Genomic DNA, 25,257 nt, shown 5'->3' with positions numbered 1-25,257 from the left:
TTAATAATACATGACTGTTCTCATTCATGTCTGATTTACATCTAATAAAAAAGTTTAGAAGAATTTTCTTATTCTTTCTGGCTTATTTTTGTCTTTCCAGTACTCCCGCTCTAATGGTCCCAGATGTGTTGGCTTTGACTCTCTCAAGTTCTTAGATGGTATAACATCTTCAACGCCTCCTTCATATCTTACTTTATAAGTGTCATCGTTTATGTTGTAGCCAAGTATTTCAATAACCACTCCTCGCTTTGCTTCGTCAATGGTTTCAGCAAGTTTGCCATTACTACTTTCGACTAATTTGTGACGAGGGTAAAACGCAATAGAGTCGTCAGCAGCTTTTATAAGATATCCATTACCTTGCGTAGAGTCTACGATATAATAGTTTCTACTTAACCTTAAACGTTTCTTTGTCAACGGTTTGTCGTCAAGAACTACACGAACTTTTGTACCAGGAATGAGGGTAAATTGTGTTGAATTTCTGATATTTTGTGTTTGGCTTCGTTTCTTTTGTATATACTTTTCTTCTTGTTGTTGTGTCATTGAATTTGGTGTATGCCCTGTTGTAGAATGTGTTGAGGAATTGTAAACTTCGATGAAATGTTTCATTGTTTCTTCGGTAAAGTCTCGCTCTTGGTTTAAATCTCTGAGCGTTCTTATGAAGCGGTTAATGATACCGAGTATGTTATGGTTATGGTCTTCAGTAGTGTAGTGAGTTATGTTATGCTTAATGAGAAAATCTGTGATTTCATTGCTGAGGTATGCACTGTCTTGGTCTGATGTTAAAGTACTTGGGCTATGTTCTGCTACAAACTTTTGTAAAACTCTTAACACTTCACGAGTTCCTTTATTTTTCATTATATACGCAAAAGCTTTACGAGTGTTAACATTAATGAAGATGAGGAATGGTTTATGTCCTCCTTTTCTGCTTTGAATGAGAGTGTCAAATTGGTATGCGTCAGGAGTGTTGGAGTAAATTGGTAAAAAGTAGTCGTAAGGGTTTATTTTTGTTTGATGTACAACATTTTTGTCAAAGAACCTTTTCACTTCAGCTCTGTTAGTAAATCCCCAACTCTTTGCAGCTTCATTGAACTTCTTAAATGACCTCCATGGATGTTGTTCGAATACTTCTTTCAAGCTCATTTATGTAAAGTTAAAGATTTTATTCTAGGCTCAAGCGCGTTCATTGAACTCTATACCATGCGTAAACTGTCATGTAATGTGGCATGTATTCTTTACTTTGTCCCGTTGTTTGTGTATATCCTGAAACGAAATGTGTATGGTTTCCTTCTCCCTGAGTGTCACTCCAGTAACAATTTATAGCAAACTTAACCTCGTCTTTAACATCATATCCTTTACCTTTTGTCATTCCTGACCAATCCCAATATCTATGCTTATGCCAACCTGCTTGAGATGTACTTAAATCTATGTAGTGACTGTGTGCAGGTAAATTTTCACCTGAAATCGTTTTACTTCCACCTGTTTCCTTTGAAGAGTTTGCACAATACAAAAACCTGTCGACTATTTGTTCCCATGCACCAACACCAAACATTACTTGAGGACCTCTTGCTTCCATAGATGTATAAATAGAACCTACTGGGTTCATTAAATCAAACATATGAGATATTATAGGATTGTCTCTTTTGAACTTAAAATATAGTGCAACTATTTCAGGTTTCTTCTGGTTTGTGTCAGAATATTTTTTATAATATAATCTTATGTTTTCAGGGTAGGTAAAATCTTGACTATAATATTTATTTCTGTCATCTGTATAATAATATACTATTCTCGTTTTTTCTATTGCATTATATCTTTTATATCTATAATAATCTAAATATAATGTTAGCTTTTGTTCATCTACATGTGGTGTTCTGTCGTCATCTCCATAGTCATAATAATATGGTGCTGGAGCTGGGTCAGGCAATGTCATATCTGCCATTTCATAAACTCTTAAATATTTCTTTTGTTCGTCTCCATATAAGTTTAAGTAGCAGTTGTTGTCTAATGGAACTTTAACTTGTGTACCATCATTCTTTTTATAGCTTACATACATTTCATTGTTATTTTTCGGAATGAGTTTACACCGTGTACCATTTTTTAAGGACTGTACAAACTGCCATCTAAAATATTTATTTTCTTCATTGACAGAAAAGTCACCAACAATAGTTTCAATATTTTTTGTTGTTCCTATCAAACTTTGGTATATTTCATTGACATATGTTTTATCTGATTTCTTTTCAAGGCTAACGTTTAAGTCTGTTATTTCAGATATAGAATGTGTATGTCCAACGTCACTTTTCCTGTTTAAGGTTTCTTGTAAGTTTGTAATATTTGCAATGGTATGTGTATGTCCAACGTCACTTTTCCTGTTTAAGGTTTCTTGTAAGTTTGTAATATTTGCAATGGTATGTGTATGAGTCTTATCTGCTTTTGTCTCTAATGTTTCCTTAAGACTTGGTATTTGGTTAATATAATGTATATGAGTCTTTTTAGAATATTCGTTTTCAGCTCTTGTCACTTCACTTGACATTTTATTGTCAACATATGTTTTGTCTGCTAGTTCAGGATGAGTATGTTCTTTTGTTGCATAAGCATTGTTAGCTCTTTCTTCTTCTTTTGCTATTGCATCGTCTACATATTCTTTGTCAGCTTTGTTGTCAACATCTGCTTTCAGAAGAAGTTCATTTATATCGGAGATGTTGTGTTTATGAGATTTCAAAACTTTGTTCATTGCTTCGAGTTCAACTTTGTCAGCTTTACTTTTAATAGCATCTTCAAAAGTTATTTTTGCCTTAACTCTCAATGTAAATCTTGGTTCAACTAATACACCGTTAACATTGAAAGTAGAGGCATAAATTTCACCGGTATAACCAAATGCTTCTGGTGCTTTAGCTACATCATACTGTACAGTACAGCTTATGTCATAACCTTTAGCACGAATGTATTTATATCTTCTTTCATTAACATTTTTTGTCTTCGCTTCATCACTTCGTGTTAAATATCCATGGTAGTCCGTTATAATCTGTTCGTCTGAAGTTATATAATGAACGTGGTTTTTATCTGCTTTTTGTGAAAGAAGTTCAACAACTTTTGCTTCACTTATGTTACCAGTGTCACTTTCATTTATTTTTGTCAGCATTGCGTTCAAAACTTCATAAAGACTAACTACTTCTTTTGGTTCTTGAAACAATGAGTCAAAAGTCTTTCTTAACATTACATCTTCAACTGTTATGACTGAGTCAATACCTTTCTCTTTTATTGTCTTAGCTAACTGACCTAAAACAACGAACATATAGTCTAAAATATTATCTTCAGTGTTAAACACTATACAGTTTTCACGAATTGTTGTGTTTGTTGCTGTTAAAACTTCTTTAAACTCAGGATATATATTCAGTAGATTTTCAACAATTGTTTGAACCACTTGTCCTCCTTCATCTAAATCTCTTGCTGCCATTAAAGGATGTAAATTAATTGGTTCAATAATTCCGAGACGAGGGTTGTAAGCAAGTCCGTCGAACATATTTTTACGTTTGAGTGCCCAGTTAGTTAGTTTCTTTGTATTATATGTTACTTTACCCCATAAATTTTTGAGACCGTCAAAGAAACTTCCTGTATTTCCATGTAATTTAGCAAACTCAACATAAAACTTCATGCTATCTATGCCACCAAGAAAAGCCCAGAGTGCATCTATCTCACTTTGCATGGTTATAAGAGATGCAGTTGTTACACCTGATGAAAATAAAGTAAACAACCACCCTAACCAACTCTTACCTGCTCCACTTTGTTCTACTTTCACAAAATCACTGATATGACTTTTTAAGTATTCTTTCGTAAGTAATGTGTCTCCAGGTGTAACGTCTCTAACGATATTATCTCCGTCAAAAGTCAATGTTCTAACTTGTGTCCGTGCAGCCTTTATTTTAAGGCATGCATAGTCTGGTGTTTGAGGAGCAGAAGGCTCGATGTATGTAATTTTAAAGAAATCGTCATAATTTTTCTTAAAGGTTTCATATGTTGTTTTGAATGTATTGAACCTCATTATTATATCAAGAAGTTTTGTCAATGAGTCAGCAATTGCTTCATCTACTGTTGACGTTTTGAGTTTTATTTCTGCTGAGTCGTTTATGAATGGTACTTGACATTGAGTTGTATATGGGTCAAATCCTGTAGGACCCAAATGAAGCAAGTAGTCTAAAATATCACGAACAGACTTTGAGACAGTTGTGTCGTTCTTCATGACGATTTCACCATTTACAATGAATGGCATAGTACATGAAGTTATTTGTGGGTCAAAACCAGAAGGATTGAAATGAAGCATATAGTTCAGCGCCTCATACACTGACTTATACACTGTTTCATTATTTTTTGACACAATTTCACCATTTACAATGAATGGCATTGTCGAAGGAGTTGTTTTTGTATCGAACCCTGAAGGATTGAAGTTAAGAATGCTTTCAAGAGCTTCATATACAGACCTATAAACAGTTGTGTCGTTCTTCATGACGATTTCACCATTTACAATGAATGGCATAGTACATGGAGTTAAAATAGGGTCAAACTTTTCATAGTCCTTCCATGTTATGTATTTCTCAGTATTTCCATCAGTGATAACAATATATTTGTCAGTAAGTGTGAGAGAGTATTGACCAAAATATAAACGTTTAGCTCTATCAGCTTCATACGCATATGCAGCTATACTCATATTTTAATGAGAATAAAATGTTGTTCTATTTGCAAAGTACAGACCCAAACGAATACGGGACAGTAAAGCTACAAACAAACTTAGGTCTACAGAATGAGGCGCTTGCATTCAGAATGGTTGACTTCAATACTATCGCTTCATTCGTTATAACAGATGAAACAGATTTCATGGAGATTGAAATAGATGGAAAGAAGCACGAAATAAGATTTCACAATAATGTAGAATATAAGATGGAAACATTAGCTGGAGTGTTAAATGCTCTCATAAATACTACAATAAACAAGGATAACGAAGAAAACTTAATGAATGTTAAACTTATTGCAGGAGTTTTGAAGTTCAGTTATGTGAAGGAGTTTAAGATACCAAGAATGAGTCATAGAGTACAACTTCTTTTGGGTGCATACCATATGACATTTCCTTTGAAAAGTGTTGACAAAACGATTGAGATGAAATCTGTTCCATACGTATGTTATGGTAATTGTTTATACATTGAGTCTAAAATAGCTAATGTCACAGGCATTTCAGGAGTTAATAGTAAAGGTTCAGTAGAATATAAATCCTTCTGTTATGCAGTCAATTCAATGTTCATTCCAAACGTTCCTGTCATAGCAACTCATTTAGGTAAATGGGTTCGCATTAGTCCTCATAATTTGAAAGACATGCAATTCAGACTTGTTGACTTTCAAGGAGAGCCTGTAGAACTGAAGGCACCAGTGCGAATGACTGTTGAAGTTGACTTTTTAGAAAATATTAAATGCAACAGCTTACAAGAGAACTCAGAGCTAAAAATATAAAGTATGAATGTTATGTATTAGGTCATGAACTTTGGTTGTTGCTGTTTGATGAAACAAATGAATTAGTTATGTCAGTCAAGAGAACAGAAAAAGGCGTCAAAGGCGCCGAGCGCAAAGCGCTATATTGTGTTAGTGAAAACTGCACCAAGTCAATAAGATTAGGTTTGCATTATGAAGATGAGTTCGATACTGTTGAAGAAGTTTTGGATAGATATTACAAATTGCTTTAATTTACTAAAACATATTTCAAGCAAAGTTTATATTCTGTTGAAAGTTTTGTATACTCGTTCGAATATTTATACTTAAACTCAACTCCTGTAGTTCCTGGTGTTTCAATGATGCGGATGTTACCTATTTTCATGAATGGTGGCGTTTGACCACAGCATTCGATTTCAGGGTCGAGATAGTCAATGACACATTGTTTCCCTGTTATTCGTGATATAACATTTTCAAGGTCCTCCTTTGTTAGAATTATTTAGTTCTTGCTTATAAGATTTGTCAAAAGCTTCTTATCGTCTTTGAGGAAAATTGTTTGGTATAACTGAAGAAGGTAATGGTCTACGTTATCTGAAGGATTTGTTTGAACATTTGTGTAAGGATTGTCGTTGCTTCTCTTGAAAGAATTTGTCCAGTGGTGGATACTCTAACTTAACATCTGATGTAGCGTTAGCGTTTGAAGCTGTGTTTAAATTCACGGCGCCATGCTCCAAGACCGAAGGTCCCGACTTAAGTTCTGGTTCTTTTTCTTTCAAACACTCTGAACTATAGTTCTTTATGACAATATTGTTTGTCGTTCGTGAGTCAACATTTGATGTTGGTTCAATTGGAACATTAACGGCACCAGCTAAGATGGATTTGCTTCTCATTTCATATAGAATAAAAACCTTTTATATGTATGAAATGAACAATATACTCGACAAGGGTTTGAATGTAAAGCTAACGAATGAAAATATTGTTGAATTCACTGAGACAGGAGCTGTGTATAAAGATGTAGAACTACTGAACAAAAGAGCTAAGGGAAGAAGCAGGAACATGAACAAAGGGTGGAAGCCTATAAAAATTTTATGTCAATGATGGCTCAGGAGGTTCAAACATAAAGTATGCAGAAAGTTATAGAGTTTATGCTCTCAAAGGTGAAAAGCCTTCATTTAAGAACAGCTATTCTAACACATATCCTCAAAAGCTAACGGATGGAGAAGTGGATGATATGAATGACAGCAAAAATATTAACAGAAATGGCGACAGAGATGCATGGAATTTGTTTACCATCAGTCAATTGAAGGTTAAGCTTTAAAACAATGTTGGTCGTTCCATGGAATATTTTTGACTTTAATGGTATTAGTCATGATATGAATCTCAAGGTATGAACGAGGAGAGATGAGAGACTTATATGCTTCCCAAATTTCTTCAAAAGGTAATGTTATACCTGACTGTTTCCAAATGAGTTCAATATCATAACGTGAGAAACCTTGAAAGAGAACGAAGTCAGTTATGAGACGTTTTATGTTTAAAGCTAAAAACCTCCATGTTTGCATAAGTATTGCTACAGTTAAGTGGTAATGTCTGACTTTAGTAATGATGTTAGCTAATGGTGAGTCTGGTTTTGACACTAAACCTTTTCCGGCGAAGTCGTCACAAACGAGCAGAGTGTTTGAAGGATATTTTTTGAAGGGGTATTTTGAAAGTTTTGACAGAATGTAGTTTGTAAGTCGTTTCATATTGTAAACTCCTGAGTATTGACGTAAGTGGTGTTTGTCAATAATTCTTTCCATCTCCTCAGAAGTCTTTTGCATTCCTGACTGTATGAACTCTACGATGGCATAATATTTCCTCTTACGTCGAATGTAACGTTGAAGAAATTCAATGAGTTCACTGTCTGGAACTTTAACGACAGAGGCTTGAACTTTTGACATAAATGTTTTCGCTGTTGAGTCCATAGAGTCTGAAGTTGCTGATATAATGATTTGGTCATAGTAAGAGTCGTTTCCTAAACGTTCTGTTATGAGTATATGACGAATGAGGTTAAATGTCTTACCTGAACCCATCTTTCCACAATAGAAATACACACCATTTGAACAGAACTCATAGTCCTTACTGAAAGGAAGAATGAGAGAACTGTTGAGCTTTTCACTGCTTTCATTCATGTCTTCATCTACGTCATGTATTAAATGCTTCATTTTATCTCCATTAAAAATGCAAGTCAGAAATATTCAGAACATAGCACCGAGTCTAACTGACAAGAGTATAAAGATATACTATGAACATGTTATGATGAAACCAACCAAAATTCAAGAAAGTCAGTATACTTATGAATATCCAAGACACTGGGTAGAGTATGTAGGAGGTGAGAAAGCTATTGAAATCAGACAGGTTCGAAGTATTCCAGCAGGAAGAACAATATTATTGAAGAACTTTAATGTTTTGAGATATAATGATGAAACAAAGAAGCAAGATAGTTTCCCTGTTGCTGTGTATGTGAACTTAGATACAGGAGATGACATGAAAGTTTTTAACACAAAGCTTCAAACGGTAGTGAGAGAACAACTTACTGCGGAAGGACATCCATTACCTTCAGAAGTTACCATAGCATATAATTTTGAAACAAACTCAATAGATTTTAAAGTCGTCTCTGCAAAGAAGTCAGGATTTACATTTAATGAAGCAGATGTCTATTCGAATGAAAACTTCAAAGCTATTGCATGGTTAGATAATGACGATTGCTTTAAGAAAATATTTAAATTCAGTGACTCAACGATGTCAATAGATGACCTTCGTGGAATGTTACCATCGACGTTTACAGTAGAAGGTTCAGCAGGATTGCTTACAAGATTGTCAATTGGTGGTATTTGGTCTCGTGAGAACATTGTTATAAAATCCAGTATAAGTGAATTTGCTGAAGAATCTATATTATGTCTTTCAAACTATATGTATTCGCCGCCGAAGCATTATAGTATAACAAACTTTGTCAGTAAGTTTAACATAAGACTTGTCGAACCTTCTTCAATGAAAGATGTTGTGCTACCCAAAGACGGAAAGGATGGACTCATTATTGAGATGATTTTAATAGCATATTAAATGAGCTTGTTCTTGAAGGTCATTCATGATGAAATAACTGTTGTAGAAGATGTTAGCAATTGTTCAGACATTTTGAAGCGTATAGATGATATAAGAAAGAAGTTAGATAGACCGCAAAGCGGTGAGGGCGAAGCCCGTGAGAACGCTTATGTTTCATTGACTTTCTCCAGTAACGAGAACTTTTATGAGATAATATTGAAGAGAGATGATTTTAATATGGTGTAAATGGTAGCTTGGGCAGCTTTAGGCGCAATGGGAACAAAAGCATTAGCATTTAGAGCAAAAGCACTTGGAGCTTATGACGCAGTAAATAAAATGAGTGGAGGAAGGGTTTCGAAGACATTAGATGCAAATAAAGGAAAGATTGGAGGCTGGGTTGCAAAGAAGTTAAGATTAAATAAAATAGGGCTCATAAATAAAGCATCCAATTTGGTTGCGACTGAGTCAGAAAATGCTTTAGGAAAGGACGATGAGTTTGCAAAACACGCAAAAGACTTTAATGACCAGATGAAAGGTGAAACAATGCATTTAAATAGAGTCGATGGAACTAAAGAAAATGTTTCTTCTCCACTAGTAGTTCTTCCGTATGGTCCCTATGGAATGTATGGAAACCCTTATGAACGACCATTTGACCCATTGATTGGTGGAAGTAACTGGTATCATTACGGCCGAAGAAGAAAGACAGTCAAGCTGGAGACAGACGTGAAGAAAGCAACTAAAAAGAAACCAAGGAAGAGAGTTATAAAGCAATGAATTCAACAGGGTGAAAAAACAGGTGAAAAAAGAGGTGAGATCTCACCACTTCACCTAAATTTATTTTTGTGCTATGTTTTCATACGTGTGAGGGTGGTGATATCATTAATTTTTAAGTTTATTTTTTATTTTACTGAAAATTTTTATTTGGATGTAAATGACAGAACAAAAGCAACTCATTCGAATTCCACAGTATAACAAACATACATTTAAACATTTATTCTTCCTTCCTGAGCATAACATGTTCTTTCAAATACATCCGAGACCAGTTGACTTTTCATTGACTGTGTATAAAGATAGAAATAGTTATATCATTAAACCATACGATGACGAAGGTAAGTTATGTAAATTGTACGTTAAGAAGTTAGAGAAAGTTTATGGCTTCAAGTATGACTACAATAGGGTTAACACTGATGATGAAGATATTGAGGAAAATTTATGAGAACATTAGTGAAGTCGTTAGTGAGAACGATGGTGAGAACGTTTATTTTTTACATTAGTGAGTTCGTTAGTGAAGTGAAGTGGTTGGCGGCTTTGTAAAGTGTCAAATTCACAAGTATTGGGTAAGGTGGAACGCAGTGCCGCCGTACCCAAGACTTGTATACTAACTGTAGAAATGTTTTCATGATGCAAAACAATTTATCAGCATATGTTAATATATGTTTATTTGAATAGGATAGACAGCGCATCATTATTTACTTGATATAAACATATAATATCATATGCTATATAGCATTGTATCATGCAAATCTTTCTATCGCAGTTTCTATGTTTAAATTTTTTAAAGGGTAAAATCATATAGAATTGGGTAAATTTCAATGGTGTCTGCCCTATCGTCTATTTTGTGGGTGTCTTTTGAAACCGCAAGACTCTTTCAATTTTTGAATAGTGTCTTACAGTTTGTTCAGACACCATTGAAAAAAATAATTATCTTTTATTTTAAGTATATAGATTGTTTATGTATTATACTAGATGTTTGCCGTTTTACTTTTCGATTTTAAATAGAATTTTTGTGCGAAAAATTAACAAAATAAATTCAAAATCGAAAAATTCAAACTCAAGACACTATGATGACACAATGCTATTCCTTAAAGACACCTATCGTCACGAAAATGACAAGCATATAAGGATGTCAATTTGGAAGAAAAGTGAGAAAATTCCTAAAATGCTAAACATGAATTTTCCAAACGTATTTTTTTATCTCATTTTTTTGATTTTGAAAAAAATTTGGAGAGAAGAACTCTTCGTTTTTGAATTTTATCACGATGGTTTTAAAGTATATTAGACACATGTATTGGTATTACTATTTTTGTATATTTTGAGAGAAAATCCCTAAAAAGTGAGAAAATCTAAGACGGTTTGAGAAAATATATAAACTATTGAAAATTTGAATTAAACTTCTAATTTGGAAAAAAGAAATTTGGAAAGAAGAAAATTCAAAAATCGAGATTTATACTCAGCATCAAATGGAGAACAAAATGTTTCTTCATATGAAGGAAAAAAATTTTCTTGTGAAGAAATAGAGTTTTTAAAATTTTATTGTATGTAATGAAATAAACAAATATTAAAATTATTTTTTGATAACAAGAAAATTCCCAATAGAAAATATTTGAGAGAAAGAAAAAAAGAAAATTGAAAAATATTACTCTCCTTTATATTTCATGAGATTTTAAATTTATTCTCATAAAATTGACAATTTTATACGTTTAGATGAAAATAAGTGATTTTGGTTGAAATAGAAATTATTATTTGCTTACAGCTATCAAATAGATTTTTGCTATTTTGATTAAAATTTGTTAATCAAATTAATAAATTTTTTCTAAATATCTTAAATATCTGGATCACTCACATATACAATGAATTGAACGATAAAAATAATACAAACTCAACTAAGTTTCCTGTCTTTCAACTAAAAAAATTATGCAAATTAAATTAAATTGTTTATTCAAATATAAAACAAAGATGAAGTAATTACAGTTATCATAAACTTTATGAATAACTCTGTAATTGGTTCAGATTTTCGTTAAAAATATTTTTATTAATATCGATAAGAATACGTTTACCTACTATCACAACATATCGATAAACAAGAGTAGAGTGATTTTTATCATCGAAACTTTTTAAAAGCTGTAAGCTGGAAGGAAAAATCTTGTTTTTTCTGAGTTAGTTGTAGAACTATTGATGCACGAGTTATCATTGTGATGTAGAAGGATGTCAATGTACTGACTGAAGGATATGAAGTGAATTGAATTTCATTGCATTTCAATTTGATCAAAATTTGTTGAAATGATATGAATGTGTCAACATCTGTATCACTCTCTTTCACTCCTTCCCTATTCTTTCGAGAACGAAGCTAGCTCAGCTTTCGCTGAGCGAATTGACACTTTTGATGTCCTAAACGTACATGCTCTCAAATTTATCGAAAAAAATTATACCACCTAAACTAGTATATTCTTATTTTAAATATGATATTATCCTTAGAATCCACACTAGAATATATTTAAATCAACTTTTAAAAAAGTTCGAATCCTGCGCGTCTCACTTTTTAAATTTTCGAAAAGGAAAATTATATTCTCCTAAAATGAAAACAATTTTCCGAATTGACATCCTTATGGTGAGTTAACATACGCAACAGTTTTGAAAAAGGTTCCATATTCTTATCAAAAATGTTACAATTTTCAAACAAATTTCAAGAAATACTCTCAAAAAAGCATTCAAAGAAATCGGTGGTACACCAAAAATTAAAAGTGGTCCTCCACAAGAGGAATTAACTCCAGAATTAATTTTGAAGGTTCAGAATTCTTATGAAAATTACAAATGTGGGGTTCAAAAATTGTATTGGACTCTCAATATGAATCCAAAACAATTTCAAATCAGTTACAATGCAGTTATTAAGGCAGCAAAATTTATGGGAATTTACAAAGAAAAAGATAAAAGTAATCCAAAAGCATATTATGTGAATTATGAAGCAATTCTTCCAAATACAATCTGGCATGTGGATATTCATTTTTTGAAAGAACCAGAAACTTTACCGGTTTATGGAATAATTGATGACAAAAGTCGTTATTTGTTAGCATTGAAATTGCTTCGTAACAAAAGTTCAACAGAAACTTCAAAAGTGGCAATTGCAACAGTTCAAAAATATGGAGCGCCTTTCTGTTTCTGGTCAGATAACGGTAAAGAAAATGAGGGAGAGTTCACAAAATTTTTGAGTACTTATGACATTCAAATCAGAAAATCAGCTCCATACATGCCACGTCAAAATGGCAAAATTGAACGCCTCTGGCCATCACTGGACAAAAATGCTCCAAAGTCTTCAGAATTTGAGAGCATCAATCAGGAATTGGAAGAATTCAGGCAAAAATACAATGACATGCCACATGGCGCTCATCCAAAAATTGGAGTTCGACCATACACTCCAAGAGAGGTTTACAACAAATTTAAGAAATGGAAAAAGTACATTCACTAGGCGATAACAGTAAAATGGGATGAAAATAGGATAAATAGCATCCCTATATAGTGCCTAACAATATTTATACGGGCCAAAAAAATTTGGCTAGAGATTTGGCGAGTTATAAAACTTAGAAAATTGAGAGGGATTTTTATTTTTGAATTTTTTTGGAAAGTTAAAATTGCGATTAAAAATCGATTTCCAGGAGAACTAAGCATCCCATCATATATTTAAATCGATAAAAATATTAAATAATAGTTGAATAGTATAACAACGTGAAATTATGGCTGAATCTACAGAAAAAATGAACATATTTGACATTTTTGAAAATTCATACGTTAGATGGTGACAGACTCATAAACTATACTTTAGCTAAGATTGATATATGGTTTCAACAACACATGGTTAAAATCGTAAAAAATATTTTAGATTTCAAAAAGATATATATGGTAATATAATGGAACAAAGTCAACAAATAGCATGTTAAATATGTTATAATTAACTTTTTATTAGATCCAATAGTAGATATCGAATGGTTTCCAGCTTTATGGTTAAATATTCTTTTCGAGCTTCTCTTTAACTGTTGTATTAAGGTTGTAAATTTTTGATGCTAGAAAACTATGAATCTTCTTTGCTGCTGCATTTTTCTTGAGAGTTCTTGCAATTTCGAATAGATCTGCGCATTGTATGAAATGGAGGCTTTAAAATATCTTGAAAACAGAATAGGACTGCTTTTCCAAAGGAATGCTTACTTGTAAATCAGAGAGTTTCAAAATTGAGAGCAAGATTATCATCATAACTTTCGATTTTGCTGCGAAAAAGGAAGACAAGTAATTAACAAATCATTTACTGTTGTTCATCAAGAAGAAGAAAACTTTGATAACAACTAATGATGATAAAATCAAGCTATCTTTTAATATTTAAATTGATAAGACATTCAAAATATTTGAATGGTTTAAAATATTTCTTTTAATTTCTATAAGATATTATCATGATTATATAATAAAATTTAAATTTTTATTCAAAAAGGCAATATTTCAAACTTTTAATTTCAATAATCTTAATTCTGCAATAAATGTATTTAATTGCAGCAAATTTAATGATCCTTCGTCATGCTTAGCAATTTGGAACTCATAAATTAATGATTTCTTCAAGTAAAATTCTGCATTATTTCAAAAGTCAATAATTCTCTAGTAACTTTTCTTCAAACCCTAACCATTATATTATATGTATAATGGAGAATAATTGCAAAGAAAGATAGCCGAATTTACTGGGTAGTTCTTGTGATGCGAAATAATTGGAATTTAACACCTAGTTTTAACAGCATCAATCTCTTTTTGCTCTCATTTAAATGCATTCGCACACTTTAATTTTGAAATATAAGAGTTTTGGAAATTATCAAATTTATCTGCTCAAATACTATAGATTTTCATAAGTGTTAATAGAATCATTAGCCTTACATATAGTGTTTAATATAATGATGCACATTATACTTGGATTCATTCCTTATTCATCTAGTTATTATAAGATTTACAACCCCATGAAAATTTAAAATTTTGTCAAAAATAGTGAATGTACCTTTGAAATGGACCAAGGATGATAAACCGCTCTGGAAAAAATGTGTTAATAAGCAGTTGGGAGTTGAAGAGTTTCCAAACTATTGAAATATTCTATATTTTTTTCAAAAATTCTCATTCAAATTTGAATTTGGTTTTCAAAATTATGAATAAACATTATTTTTATTAAACTTGATTTTTATCTCTGAAGAATCAAAAGAATTTAGCGAGAAAGAATATGCAGCTCACATAGGGGTAGATAAAGATATATCTCGAAAAAAATTGAATTTATTGTAAAGAATGAAGAAGTTCATTTTAAGATTGAGTTGATTTTCAACCAAAACGAGAGAGCATGCAGGCAAATGAAATTCGAAAAGTGAAAGGAATGACATATGCAAAAGAAAAGATTCAAATAACGCAAGCGAAATATAGATCAGTTAAAATCAGAATAAAATTTCGATCTTTTCTACAGGGAACTAAAGGCTATGAGGCACTAATATATAATCAGTGCCTCATAGCCTTTAGTTTGTTATTAAAAACGAGAAAACTTGTTCGAAATGATAAACAATTTCGAACAAGTTTTCTCGTTTTAAGGAGGGAATTGTTCCTTATGATGCATTGTGCACTCTTGTCGGTCAAAGTTCCGCATTCAAGTTATGAATGCGGAACAGTATGCCATTCTGGGAGACATGCACAGGCAATGTCTCCTGGAATGACACATGCAGACCAACAAGAGTGCACAATGCACTCTTGTCGGTCAAAGTTCCGCATTCAAGTTATGAATGCGGAACAGTATGCCATTCTGGGAGACATGCACAGGCAATGTCTCCCGGAATGACACATGCAGACCAACAAGAGTGCACAATGCACTCTTGTCGGTCAAAGTTTTGCAATCGTATTCTGATTGCAATAAATTGTTCATTCTGGGAGACATGCACAGGCAATGTCTCCCGGAATGACACATGCAGACCAACAAGAGTGCACAATGCACTCTTGTCGGTCAAAGTTTTGCAATCGTATTCTGATTGCAATAAATTGCCATTCTGGGAGACATGCACAGGCAATGTCTCCCGGAATGACACATGCAGACCAACAAGAGTGCACAATGCACTCTTGTCGGTCAAAGTTGCATTCAAGTTATGATGCGGAACAGTATGCCATTCTGGGAGACATGCACAGGCAATGTCTCCCGGAATGACACATGCAGACCAACAAGAGTGCACAATGCACTCTTGTCGGTCAAAGTTCCGCATTCAAGTTATGAATGCGGAACAGTATGCCATTCTGGGAGACATGCACAGGCAATGTCTCCCGGAATGACACATGCAGACCAACAAGAGTGCACAATGCACTCTTGTCGGTCAAAGTTTTCCAATCGTATTCTGATTGAATAAATTGTTCATTCTGGGAGACATGCACAGGCAATGTCTCCCGGAATGACACATGCAGACCAACAAGAGTGCACAATGCACTCTTGTCGATCAAAGTTTTCCAATCGTATTCTGATTGCAATAAATTGTCTCATTCTGGGAGACATGCACAGGCAATGTCTCCCGGAATGACACATGCAGACCAACAAGAGTGAACAATCCGCTTTCTCCTTTGAAATCCAACATTCTAATCACATCTACATTAATAAATTGTTATAAAATACTAATCAAAGATCCAATACAATTCTACTATCTTATACACACATTACCAATGTTAACACCTCTTATAACTTAAATTATTTCATAAAAGTTGTTTTTATATCTTATTATTTTCTCATAATGCTTCTAATACATCTCTAATTTCTTACATTCAAACACCAATATCGTCATACTATCATAAGCACTTAATTTTTTCAAATTTTTAGACTTAAATTTGAGCTACATTTTCATCATCATTTTTAGCCTTAAGCTTCTATAAGGTTATAATACATTATCGTAATATTCTAATATTTATGATTCTTACTACTCAATTCAATATAATCATATAAGTCACTCATAATCAGGAGCATAATTTAAAAATCTATAGCTCATATTTTGACAATTATATATATAGATGATGCATATTGCAATTCCGGTTTCAACACGATCAAATGTCAAACCATGATAAAATATATATCAATTTACAAAATATCGATTAACATTAGAATCCATATCTAATTCCATCAATGCACAAGTTGTAAATGCTTAATCCATCTTTGAGAAACGTGAATAGCACAATTTTATAAGATTATTTGTTGAATATTTAAAATATAAGCCAAATCGAATCTTCTGTATATTACTTTAGTTTATAATTGAATGTTAAATGTGCTCAGATAAATATTTGAGTCAGATATCGCATTTTCAAATTTCAAATTTTATCTCATGAAGTTAGAATTCATTTGATCATACAACATCATATTAGTCAAACTAGAGTTCAATCGCGATTCCAAAATGGAACAATTGCTTGTTTTATCAAAATGTTAAAATATTAATCTAAAAAACTTAATATCTAACCAAAACATTCTAGAAATATCATATACAGGTATATGCAATCTAAATGCACACGAAATACTGAAAATTAAAAAGAATATTTATGAGATTATTAAATCTTATGCATTTCAATGAAGAGTCGATAATTATCATCTCTATAGGTTATATATCAACATATGAGTTTTTGGATTGACCACTACTATACTAATGTGATCAAATTAATCTGATTTCTTGAATTTTCATTTGAAGCATTCGCAGTAGTAGGAGTACCTTCATATATTAACATATTAAAAAATTGCGCCCAGATTCGCAGTTTAATCATGATTTTAAGATTGCATTAGATTTCGAAATGCAGAAAAAAATCACTTTAGATTCCCTTCAAACTCTAAGCATAAGCATGTCTCTATATGAGGAAACTACTTGAGCTATTCATTTGGCGGCCCAAAAACTCATGTTGCCTGAGCGCAGAAAATACCAATTTTTGGACCCTGGGTAGGGGGTCATGCATGTTTTCTAAATGTTGGAAAAGTAGGGTATAAATTTTTTATTCATAAATCTAATAGTAGAAAGTATAATATGTTTTGCAACACTTCAATTATCGATTAGTGAACTGTGGTAATGAAATAATGTCTATAATTGATAATAAATTTCTAAAACCTGAATTTTTTTAGGAGTGGCTCGTGCATTTGTTTGTGTGATGAAAGGAGTCTTGAAGTTTATGGTAAGGGAAGGAATTTGGTTTTATCCATATTGATGATTAACTTTCCATAGTAATATGGAACATCATCCTAAATATAGATGTTTTACATGATATTTATATTTGATTTGATTAAAATTTGAGATTTGAAAATATAAAATTGCAAATTATTGAATAATGAAGGATTTTCGTCATTTATTGTAATGGTTTGTAATATAGAATTGTTTGTAATCGATATTAGTGCAAAAAATGTCTGAATTTTAATGAAATGAAAAATATAGCGAATCGAAGTTATTTGTGGTGAGTATTGAGTGATGATTTGACATTTGTAAACTGAGTGATATCAATATTTATTTCTTATGTCTTTGGTTTCTTGAATCAATGAATTCGTTAATACAGATTAACAGGATTCATTGAACCAAAATGATGTTGTTTTATATGATATCGTGTATTTTGAATGTTGCTATTATCCTCGTTGAAATATAGATTGAATTTCCTGAAGATATTTGAGATTCTTTTTTCAATTGTATTAAAAGTCTTGAAACATGTTTCACTTCATTAGAAATTTGCATTATTCTTAAAAGAAATGCAATCTTTTGATGTTCAAAATCCAAAAATATTTCAAAATTTAAAAAATTAATCCCAATTTTGCTAAAAAAGTTTTTAAAATTAGAAAAATAAGAAAATTTTGGAAAAATAACATCTATCATTACTAACTATTTTATGTTTTTATTCATATTTACCTTTAATATGTCTGTCTTTTTTCATAATTCAAAAGATTTAATATTAATTTTTAATGAATTATGTATAAATTCTAAGATTAGTAGACAGGTTAAGTCGTATGACATTCATAAATTGTTTAAAATTCGTTTTAAATATTGAGCATTTCAATTCCAATGAATAAAGGAAGTATTAGTAGCCAACAACATTCATATTATAATTTACTATATAAAGTGATATTGTGTCATTCATATGTTACATCTATAACCTATTTTTTAATAGATTATTAAAGATTTTTATCAAACAGTAGATATTCACAACGCTATTATAGTGGATTCAATTATATATAGTACATAGGTCAATAAAAATGTATCATGCATATCATTCTTCTTATATTTTTTTTGGAATAAAAATTTTGACTTTTTGAATGAAATCTTTAGTATGGTTAACAAAGCATCGATGTTATAAAGCGATATCTCTATATTGTGTTGAATATTTTTAAATTTTATTATCTCATACCGAAATGGCTCACCAAAAAGGTGACATTTTTGGCGCCAATAATTTGATTTTTCTGATTCTTTCTATTTAGATATATTTATTTAATATTCATATTCCTTTATATTGCCTCATATTATTTCCCATTTTTAATCATATTATACAAATCTTTAATAATTTTTAATGTTTTGAAAAAAAAAAAAAGGTAGTGGGGCTTCCAGGGGCTGCGCCCCTTCTAGCCCCTAAGAAATTTTGCCCAAGACCCAAGAGGAGGACCGAACCCCAGCCGACCAGCCGTTGACTTTTTTGTAGAGCACTCAAAATAGTATAACTTTGTCCGGACAAGTAAGGGTCTATCGTCACTACAGGAAAAGTTACAGGCGTTCCAAGGAAGTATACTTTGAGAAGCCTTTTCCCCTTATAGAATGAGATAGGACGGTTATTTTACAAAACTGACAACACTTTGACCGAGTAGTTTTTTGTGCTGAACAAAAAATGTCATATAAACATCTGTCAAAAACCGCTTTTTAACTTCACTTAAAATGCCACGTAAGCTACGTAAGAATATACGTAAGAGGAAGGGAGCATTGAAACATCCAATAGTAAAACTGACACCACAACAACAGTTGCAACAACAAATGATGAATGACCCCACTATGTTGCAACAAATGTCAAGCAACCCTATGCTTTTAAACCGAGTTATTGGTGCACAGAGTGGAGGTTTAAGAGCGGCACTTTTAGCGAAAATGGCAGGCTATGGTGGAGCTGCAGACGGAACAGCTTATAACCCTCAAAGTCAAATGAATTTGAGTTCACTCAAAAATCAAATAACAGATGTCAAAAAGTCAAACATAGACATACAGAAACAAATAAGTGAAAACGAAAGAAACTAGAATATGACAGACACACAAAGAAACTCAATGAGTTAAACGTAGAGAAAAAGAAGAAAGAAGAACAACTGAAAGAACTAAGTACAGAGGAATATGCGAAAAAAGTGTCAGAAAAAGCAGCAGAAGTAGCAAAAATGGAACAAGATGTTATAAATTTGAAAAACCATACTACTCAATATAAAGTACTGAAAGATGAAGAAATAAAACAAAAAGCCCTGAAGACATATATGGATAGCGATGAGTATAAAAAAGAAGTTGAAGCAAATGTAAAGGCAGAAAAACTTTTACAGTTGCAAAACCAAACCGTACAGTATGAAAACTTAGCACAAGAAAGTAAAAATAACGACGCAGCCATGCAAAAGGCAATGAAAGCGCAGAATATATAAAAGCTAATAATGACTGGTTAGATGCCCAAGCCAACGTAAAGCAGCCCAACTTATAGGTCAATAAGGACAAAAATACAAGCGGATGAAGACAGTTCAAATGAAGCTTTAATGAATGCTGACTTTAAGAATGCCTTCGAAGCTCTTCATAGTAAGGTGAAACTAGTGAACGACTTCTCATCTGGAAAGAAACTGAAGTCTGAAGGTTTCGACAACGAGTTAAGAGAAGTAGCACAAAATATGACGAAAATAACAGATGCAGCAACGAGACAGGCAGTTCAAAGTGCCTATGACGCCGTTAGAGCAACTGTTGTGGAAAGTCAAGAAAAAGAGTTACAACAGACCAAAACAGACCTAGTAAATGCTTTCTTAAGAACGAAAAGTCAGGTAGGACATTATGCTGCAGATGGAACATATGTGCCAGCTGGTGGAACTTATATACCACCAAACCCTCCAAGAGAAGCACCTGCACCAGGACTACCTAAAACATTTACATCGTCACATGGACACAGACACAGGCATGCACCAAAACCAACAGTTCAAAACACTGCACCACAACCAACAGTTCAAAATCCAGCACCACAACCAACAGTTCAAAACACTGCACAGCAACCAACAGTTCAAAACACTGCACCACAACCAACAGTTCAAAACACTGCACAGCAACAACCACAAACAGAGCAAGGACATAAAAGAAGTAGAGAACAAGGAAACCAAGAATTCTTAAAAATGCTTAAGGAAAATTATGGTTACCCAGATACTCTTGACTTTAGTGACAGATATAAAGAAGCTATTAGAAAGTTCAAGGAAGGAAATACTGACCCGAACCTATTTAGCTTTATGGTTCAGCACCAAATGGGATATAATTTCAAACCTGGAAAATACAAGCTCGCTAAGGGATATGATTTAATAGCATATCATCCAAATGACATGAATGAATTTACTCCGAGATATTTGGTGTCAGAGCTAAATGATAATTCAACTATCTTCATGAAACGCGTAAAAAATAGAGACGGAACGAAAGAAGAAAGGGTTATGAATGCGGATGGCTTAAATAGGGAACTTGTTAAAAACGGTCTCGGAATATATGAAATGCCAGCAGATGAGGTACAAGAAACTCCACAGGAAGAAGTTCAGATACAACCAGACATGGAAGAAATAGTTCAGCAACAACAGCTAGAAGAGCCAGAAGGAAACGAACAAGTCCCTCCTTTGGAAACTAACTTCACAGAACTAGATGAAGATTTGGAACAGCCAAAAATCTTGACCCTCAACAAGAGTATGCGGAGAATATGGAATCTTTCCAAGAGTCTAAGAAAAATTCGGCTGACATAGTAGAAGAATATCGAAAAATGTTCGCCGACATACAAAAGACTCCAACATCAGATGAAAATATTCAGCATAGAATGGAAGAACTGAAAGAAAGTGTACGCAAATACAACAATCCTTTTTACTTACGACCATATAACGTTCAATCTTTGGCTGAACTCGGTGAAAATAAAAGGTTAAATTTCACCAAAACATATAGAAATGAAACATTGTTTAAAGTTCATTCAGAACCTAACCAATATGGAAACAAACCTACTTTTGTTTCTGCAGACTATGGAACTACAATGAGATGGGGTCATAAAGCTAATCCGGATAGGTGGTTCATAAACTTACAACCACAATTCCAAGAAGTTGTAGACGCAATGGAAGTGAATGGTGAACCAGATATAGCTGGTATTTTCAGCGCGGCTTTAATGCCATTGAAAGATATGAAACATGCAGATATTTTGGACCAGTATGAAATGAACATGGCTGATGGAAATATAACACCTGACGTTCTAGAACATTTATCTCAAAGAACTACACAGAACCATAGAGATGGTATATTTGGTGAAGAGTTTAGAAAGAAAGTTAGGGAGATAGAAGGAAGAGAACCTATTGTACATGACCTTGCAAACGAAAGTTTACAAAATGTCATAAAAACTTACTTTGCAGACAATGAACTGAGAAGGGATGAATATTTAAGAAAACTCAAATGGACAGTACCAAATGAAATGTTAGTATTGAAAAACATGTTCCTTGACAAAATAAAACCAACTACAGAAATAAATGACGCAAGACTGAAACATTGGGTAAAAGCTTTCCCATTCACAAAAGATATTATTGGTAACATGGAAAGAAAACCAGAATGGCTACAAAAACATATATTTGGAAACGAGCTTATTCCATATGGACAAGCTCTGTTTGAAGAGCTTGAACCGGAAACTCAGGAAAGAGTCATGCAAACAATACGCGAAGACTCAAATACAAACTATGACGAAATCTTTCTAGGATATAGGTTACCTGAGATGGGCGACCAGAGCCCAAAGGCAAAAAGGACATGGGAAATTTACAACATACTAGGTGAACATGAGGCAAAGATGCAACAACTTAAAGCAGAGGGCAAGTTACCAAAAGCGACACCAAAGAAGAAGAGTAGAACAAAGTGAAAGTAGTGAAGAAGTAACTTCATCTAGTGAAAGTAGTGGCAATGAAGGAAAAAGAAGAGTTAAAAACTCAGTCAGGAAGAAAGTAAAGCTTGGTCCGAGTGGGTTCTATTATGATATATAAATCCAACTATTCTATATTTTTACCCATATGAAATGTACGCCGCTCAGAATATAACGCCAACAGTTTTGGATGCCATGAACGGAAATGTTTCCGAATGGTATAACGAATGCGACAATGCCATTAGAAGGTCAGAAATAGTTCCTGGAACTTACGAATATACAACTGCTGTTTCTTATGGAAACGTAGGTGAGTTTGGAGAAGGTTCTTCAACAACAGTAGATATTGCTTGCGACAGGTTTCATATTATTTCTATTGACAACTCATTCTTATACGTGGAACAAGACATTGAAATAAAACCTTCTGCCAAGTTGTCTGACAAGAAAGGCTGCAATGGAATTTTCTATGTCGGATACCAATATGCTCCAGAAGTTTTCATGGGATATAAGATATATTCTAACTCTGACTTAGTTCAAACAGTAACATGGGCAAACTATGAATGGTTCGCTTTGAGAAACTCAGTACAACCACAAGCTAGAGAACAAACAGACCAGTATGCAAATATTGAGAAAATAAGAAGACTTGACCCTAACGTTCCAGGAGTTTATGTTAACCTTTCTGGACAAACTGCAGCAGCAGTAACCAAAGTAAAACTGAAACTTAGAGTTCCTTTGTCATCTTTCCTCATCTTCAGGTTTTTAAGATACTTGCCAAACTGGGCAGGAAAAATTTCTATCGAACTTACTCCAAGCAAAAATAACTTAGTCATTGCACCAACACAAGACCCATTCACTATTACAGACGTAAAGGGAACAAATCAAACATCATTCGCCGAATTTTGCAAAGACAAAGTTGACTTAGACTTTGGTTTCTCAAACTTCAACAATGAAGTAAACTATTATTTCAATGCTGCTGGAACTGCTTGGGACCCAGTTAAGTTTACATGCGAAAAGTTTGAATGCAAGAGAATAGAAAGCAGACTTGCAGTCTATATGTTGGACCCAGATATTTCAAATGCTTTAGCTGCCAAATATATTGCAGTTCCACTTATGTTCCCTATACACCAAATATCTGTCAAAGACTTTGCAGGTGAAGTTGGAAACCAAAGTGCTGACCCAGGTGCAAGAACAGATATTGCTTTAACAACTGCAATGAAACATGCAGATACTATGTTTGTACTGTTCAGACGAACTATAAATGACTATTCTTGTTTCTACAACCCCGGTATTAAATATCATATAAACATAGATGGCAAATATTATCCAAGAGAAGAATATTCTACAGTTGAGGATATGAGGTCATACAACTTGACATTAGATGCTATGAACTTTAACAACAACTTCACAACAACCATTAACCCTGAAATGCAAAGTTCTATTATGCCATATGTGAAAGTATGGACTCATACAGGAGGTCAAAAAACTCAATATACAAATGGAGACCGTTCAAACTTTTGGCTTGGCATTCCATTTGCTGACTCAGAAGACTTTATGGGTGGTATTTCAACTGTTGGTACTGTACAAATACAATATACTGGTGACAGAGACGGTCCAGATGAACTGAGAGCAAAGAAGTTTACAAAACCAATAGCACTTTTCACGGAAGATGCTCTTTTGAAGATTCGTTCGATGAAACCTGCTGGGGCTCCTCAGATTGGCATAACGACAGCTTCCATCGAGCAGATTTTGGCAGCAGGTCAGTAAGTTGTTCTTGAACTGACTTCTCTCCGTCAAATATTGACAGTACGCCAGTTTTGACATAATATTGTAAGATAAACTTACCTTTAGAAATATCTGTAAGTTTTGAAGTTATATTTTTGTCTGCTTCAAGAACTTTCACCATTTCAGTTATACCAACTTTCTTTGCTTTATGAAAATATTTAGGTTCAGCAAAGACTGCTATTCTATAACATTTTCCATTGTTTGTGTAAAGAACTATTCTGTCAATGTATTTGTATTTGTGAGTATAAACTTGTAGAGATATCCGAATACGTCCATCTTTTTATTCTAAGTAAAATGTCATTTCCGAAAAATAGAAGCGTAAGTGTTTCAAAAGGTTTAATGGCGGTGGCAGATGTGAAGTTAAATTCACCAACTCAAACAAACAGTCAAAGTGTTATTGTCAATGTCAAAGACAGAGATGTTGAAGTGGGGAAACCATACGAGGACGAAGATGGTATAACAATTGTTCCTGTAAAAGAACAACCAACATATCCTGAAGTTAGCAGAGACTTAAGTTCTGTTGCAGATATTCGAAATGACTACCAACAACTGAAAGACAAACTTCAAACTCAGGAGAAGATTTGTCAAGCTTTAAGTATAATGTTAAACTTGGTCGAACACAACCCTGTAAAAGTGAACTCATATGTCATTGCACCTCATGAAGTTTTGAAAGAACTATTGAAACTTTTGACAGAGGCAGACGATATAAACATCAAAGAAATAGAACCCGACATTGGTTGCTGTGGTGTTTCATATAATGTCATTGACAAGATATACGTTATGAAAGGAGGTGAAACGTTGAACTTAAAGTATAGTTTCCCAGACGTCATAAAAATATTTGACGACCACAACATTTCATTAAAATTTATTTGCTAAGTAAATGGCAGAAGACATAATGTTTTATACTATTACGACTAAAAACCCTGGGTCATATAATTCTATAACAACAAACTTACAAAGTCCTCAAGGACGATATTGTAAACTAACCTTAAACACAATGACGACTAAAGCCTGTTTTGCTCTTTTGAC

At 33.2% G+C, this 25,257-nt stretch overlaps 11 protein-coding genes and 1 pseudogene across 12 annotated transcripts, besides 5 other annotated features; 5 read left to right on the top strand and 7 right to left on the bottom strand.

Annotated features, from left to right (window-relative positions):
• Positions 1 to 9,862: part of a mobile genetic element that runs on past the window's edge.
• On the bottom strand, positions 55 to 606 carry TVAGG3_0346050 (integrase core domain containing protein family; the record flags this gene model as incomplete). The annotated part of the gene is made up of 1 exon (XM_051230914.1): positions 55 to 606. The coding sequence occupies one exon, from the start codon at positions 604 to 606 to the stop codon at positions 55 to 57; it is 552 nt and encodes a 183-aa protein (XP_051100644.1).
• TVAGG3_0346040 (integrase core domain containing protein family) lies at positions 660 to 1,140 on the bottom strand (the record flags this gene model as incomplete). Its single annotated transcript, XM_051230913.1, has 1 exon — positions 660 to 1,140. A coding segment is annotated over one exon (481 nt), but the record flags the coding sequence as incomplete, so codon positions are not given.
• TVAGG3_0346030 (phage tail repeat-like family) lies at positions 1,181 to 2,050 on the bottom strand (the record flags this gene model as incomplete). The annotated part of the gene is made up of 1 exon (XM_051230912.1): positions 1,181 to 2,050. The coding sequence occupies one exon, from the start codon at positions 2,048 to 2,050 to the stop codon at positions 1,181 to 1,183; it is 870 nt and encodes a 289-aa protein (XP_051100642.1).
• TVAGG3_0346020 (phage tail repeat-like family) lies at positions 2,302 to 2,728 on the bottom strand (the record flags this gene model as incomplete). The annotated part of the gene is made up of 1 exon (XM_051230911.1): positions 2,302 to 2,728. A coding segment is annotated over one exon (427 nt), but the record flags the coding sequence as incomplete, so codon positions are not given.
• TVAGG3_0346010 (organellar and viral DNA polymerase type B) lies at positions 4,133 to 4,699 on the bottom strand (the record flags this gene model as incomplete). The annotated part of the gene is made up of 1 exon (XM_051230910.1): positions 4,133 to 4,699. A coding segment is annotated over one exon (567 nt), but the record flags the coding sequence as incomplete, so codon positions are not given.
• TVAGG3_0346000 (uncharacterized protein) lies at positions 4,717 to 5,493 on the top strand (the record flags this gene model as incomplete). Its single annotated transcript, XM_051230909.1, has 1 exon — positions 4,717 to 5,493. The coding sequence occupies one exon, from the start codon at positions 4,717 to 4,719 to the stop codon at positions 5,491 to 5,493; it is 777 nt and encodes a 258-aa protein (XP_051100639.1).
• TVAGG3_0345990 (uncharacterized protein) lies at positions 6,150 to 6,359 on the bottom strand (the record flags this gene model as incomplete). Its single annotated transcript, XM_051230908.1, has 1 exon — positions 6,150 to 6,359. A coding segment is annotated over one exon (210 nt), but the record flags the coding sequence as incomplete, so codon positions are not given.
• TVAGG3_0345980 (protein of unknown function, DUF4106 family) lies at positions 7,007 to 7,637 on the bottom strand (the record flags this gene model as incomplete). Its single annotated transcript, XM_051230907.1, has 1 exon — positions 7,007 to 7,637. A coding segment is annotated over one exon (631 nt), but the record flags the coding sequence as incomplete, so codon positions are not given.
• Positions 9,301 to 9,862: a terminal%2Cinverted (terminal inverted repeat of Maverick-1C transposon ID:TVAGG3_0345970).
• Positions 9,863 to 11,933: 2,071 nt separating this feature from the next.
• Positions 11,934 to 12,770: a mobile genetic element.
• Positions 12,771 to 12,773: 3 nt separating this feature from the next.
• Positions 12,774 to 14,354: a mobile genetic element.
• A 4,887-nt stretch (positions 14,355 to 19,241) lies between these two features.
• TVAGG3_0345940 lies at positions 19,242 to 19,599 on the top strand (annotated as a pseudogene). Its single transcript has one exon. A coding segment is annotated over exon 1 (358 nt).
• A 613-nt stretch (positions 19,600 to 20,212) lies between these two features.
• On the top strand, positions 20,213 to 21,127 carry TVAGG3_0345930 (protein of unknown function, DUF4106 family; the record flags this gene model as incomplete). Its single annotated transcript, XM_051230906.1, has 1 exon — positions 20,213 to 21,127. A coding segment is annotated over one exon (915 nt), but the record flags the coding sequence as incomplete, so codon positions are not given.
• A 401-nt stretch (positions 21,128 to 21,528) lies between these two features.
• Positions 21,529 to 25,257: part of a mobile genetic element that runs on past the window's edge.
• On the top strand, positions 22,945 to 23,984 carry TVAGG3_0345920 (protein of unknown function, DUF4106 family; the record flags this gene model as incomplete). The annotated part of the gene is made up of 1 exon (XM_051230905.1): positions 22,945 to 23,984. A coding segment is annotated over one exon (1,040 nt), but the record flags the coding sequence as incomplete, so codon positions are not given.
• Positions 24,829 to 25,104, top strand: TVAGG3_0345910 (protein of unknown function, DUF4106 family; the record flags this gene model as incomplete). The annotated part of the gene is made up of 1 exon (XM_051230904.1): positions 24,829 to 25,104. One exon carries the CDS (start codon positions 24,829 to 24,831, stop codon positions 25,102 to 25,104), a length of 276 nt encoding a protein of 91 aa, XP_051100634.1.

The sequence above is a fragment of the Trichomonas vaginalis genome, chromosome V (assembly GCF_026262505.1).
Source record: "Trichomonas vaginalis G3 chromosome V, whole genome shotgun sequence".
Taxonomy (NCBI): domain Eukaryota; phylum Parabasalia; order Trichomonadida; family Trichomonadidae; genus Trichomonas; species Trichomonas vaginalis.
Note: the sequence above shows the minus strand (reverse complement) of the source record. Positions and strands in the feature narration are given on the sequence as shown.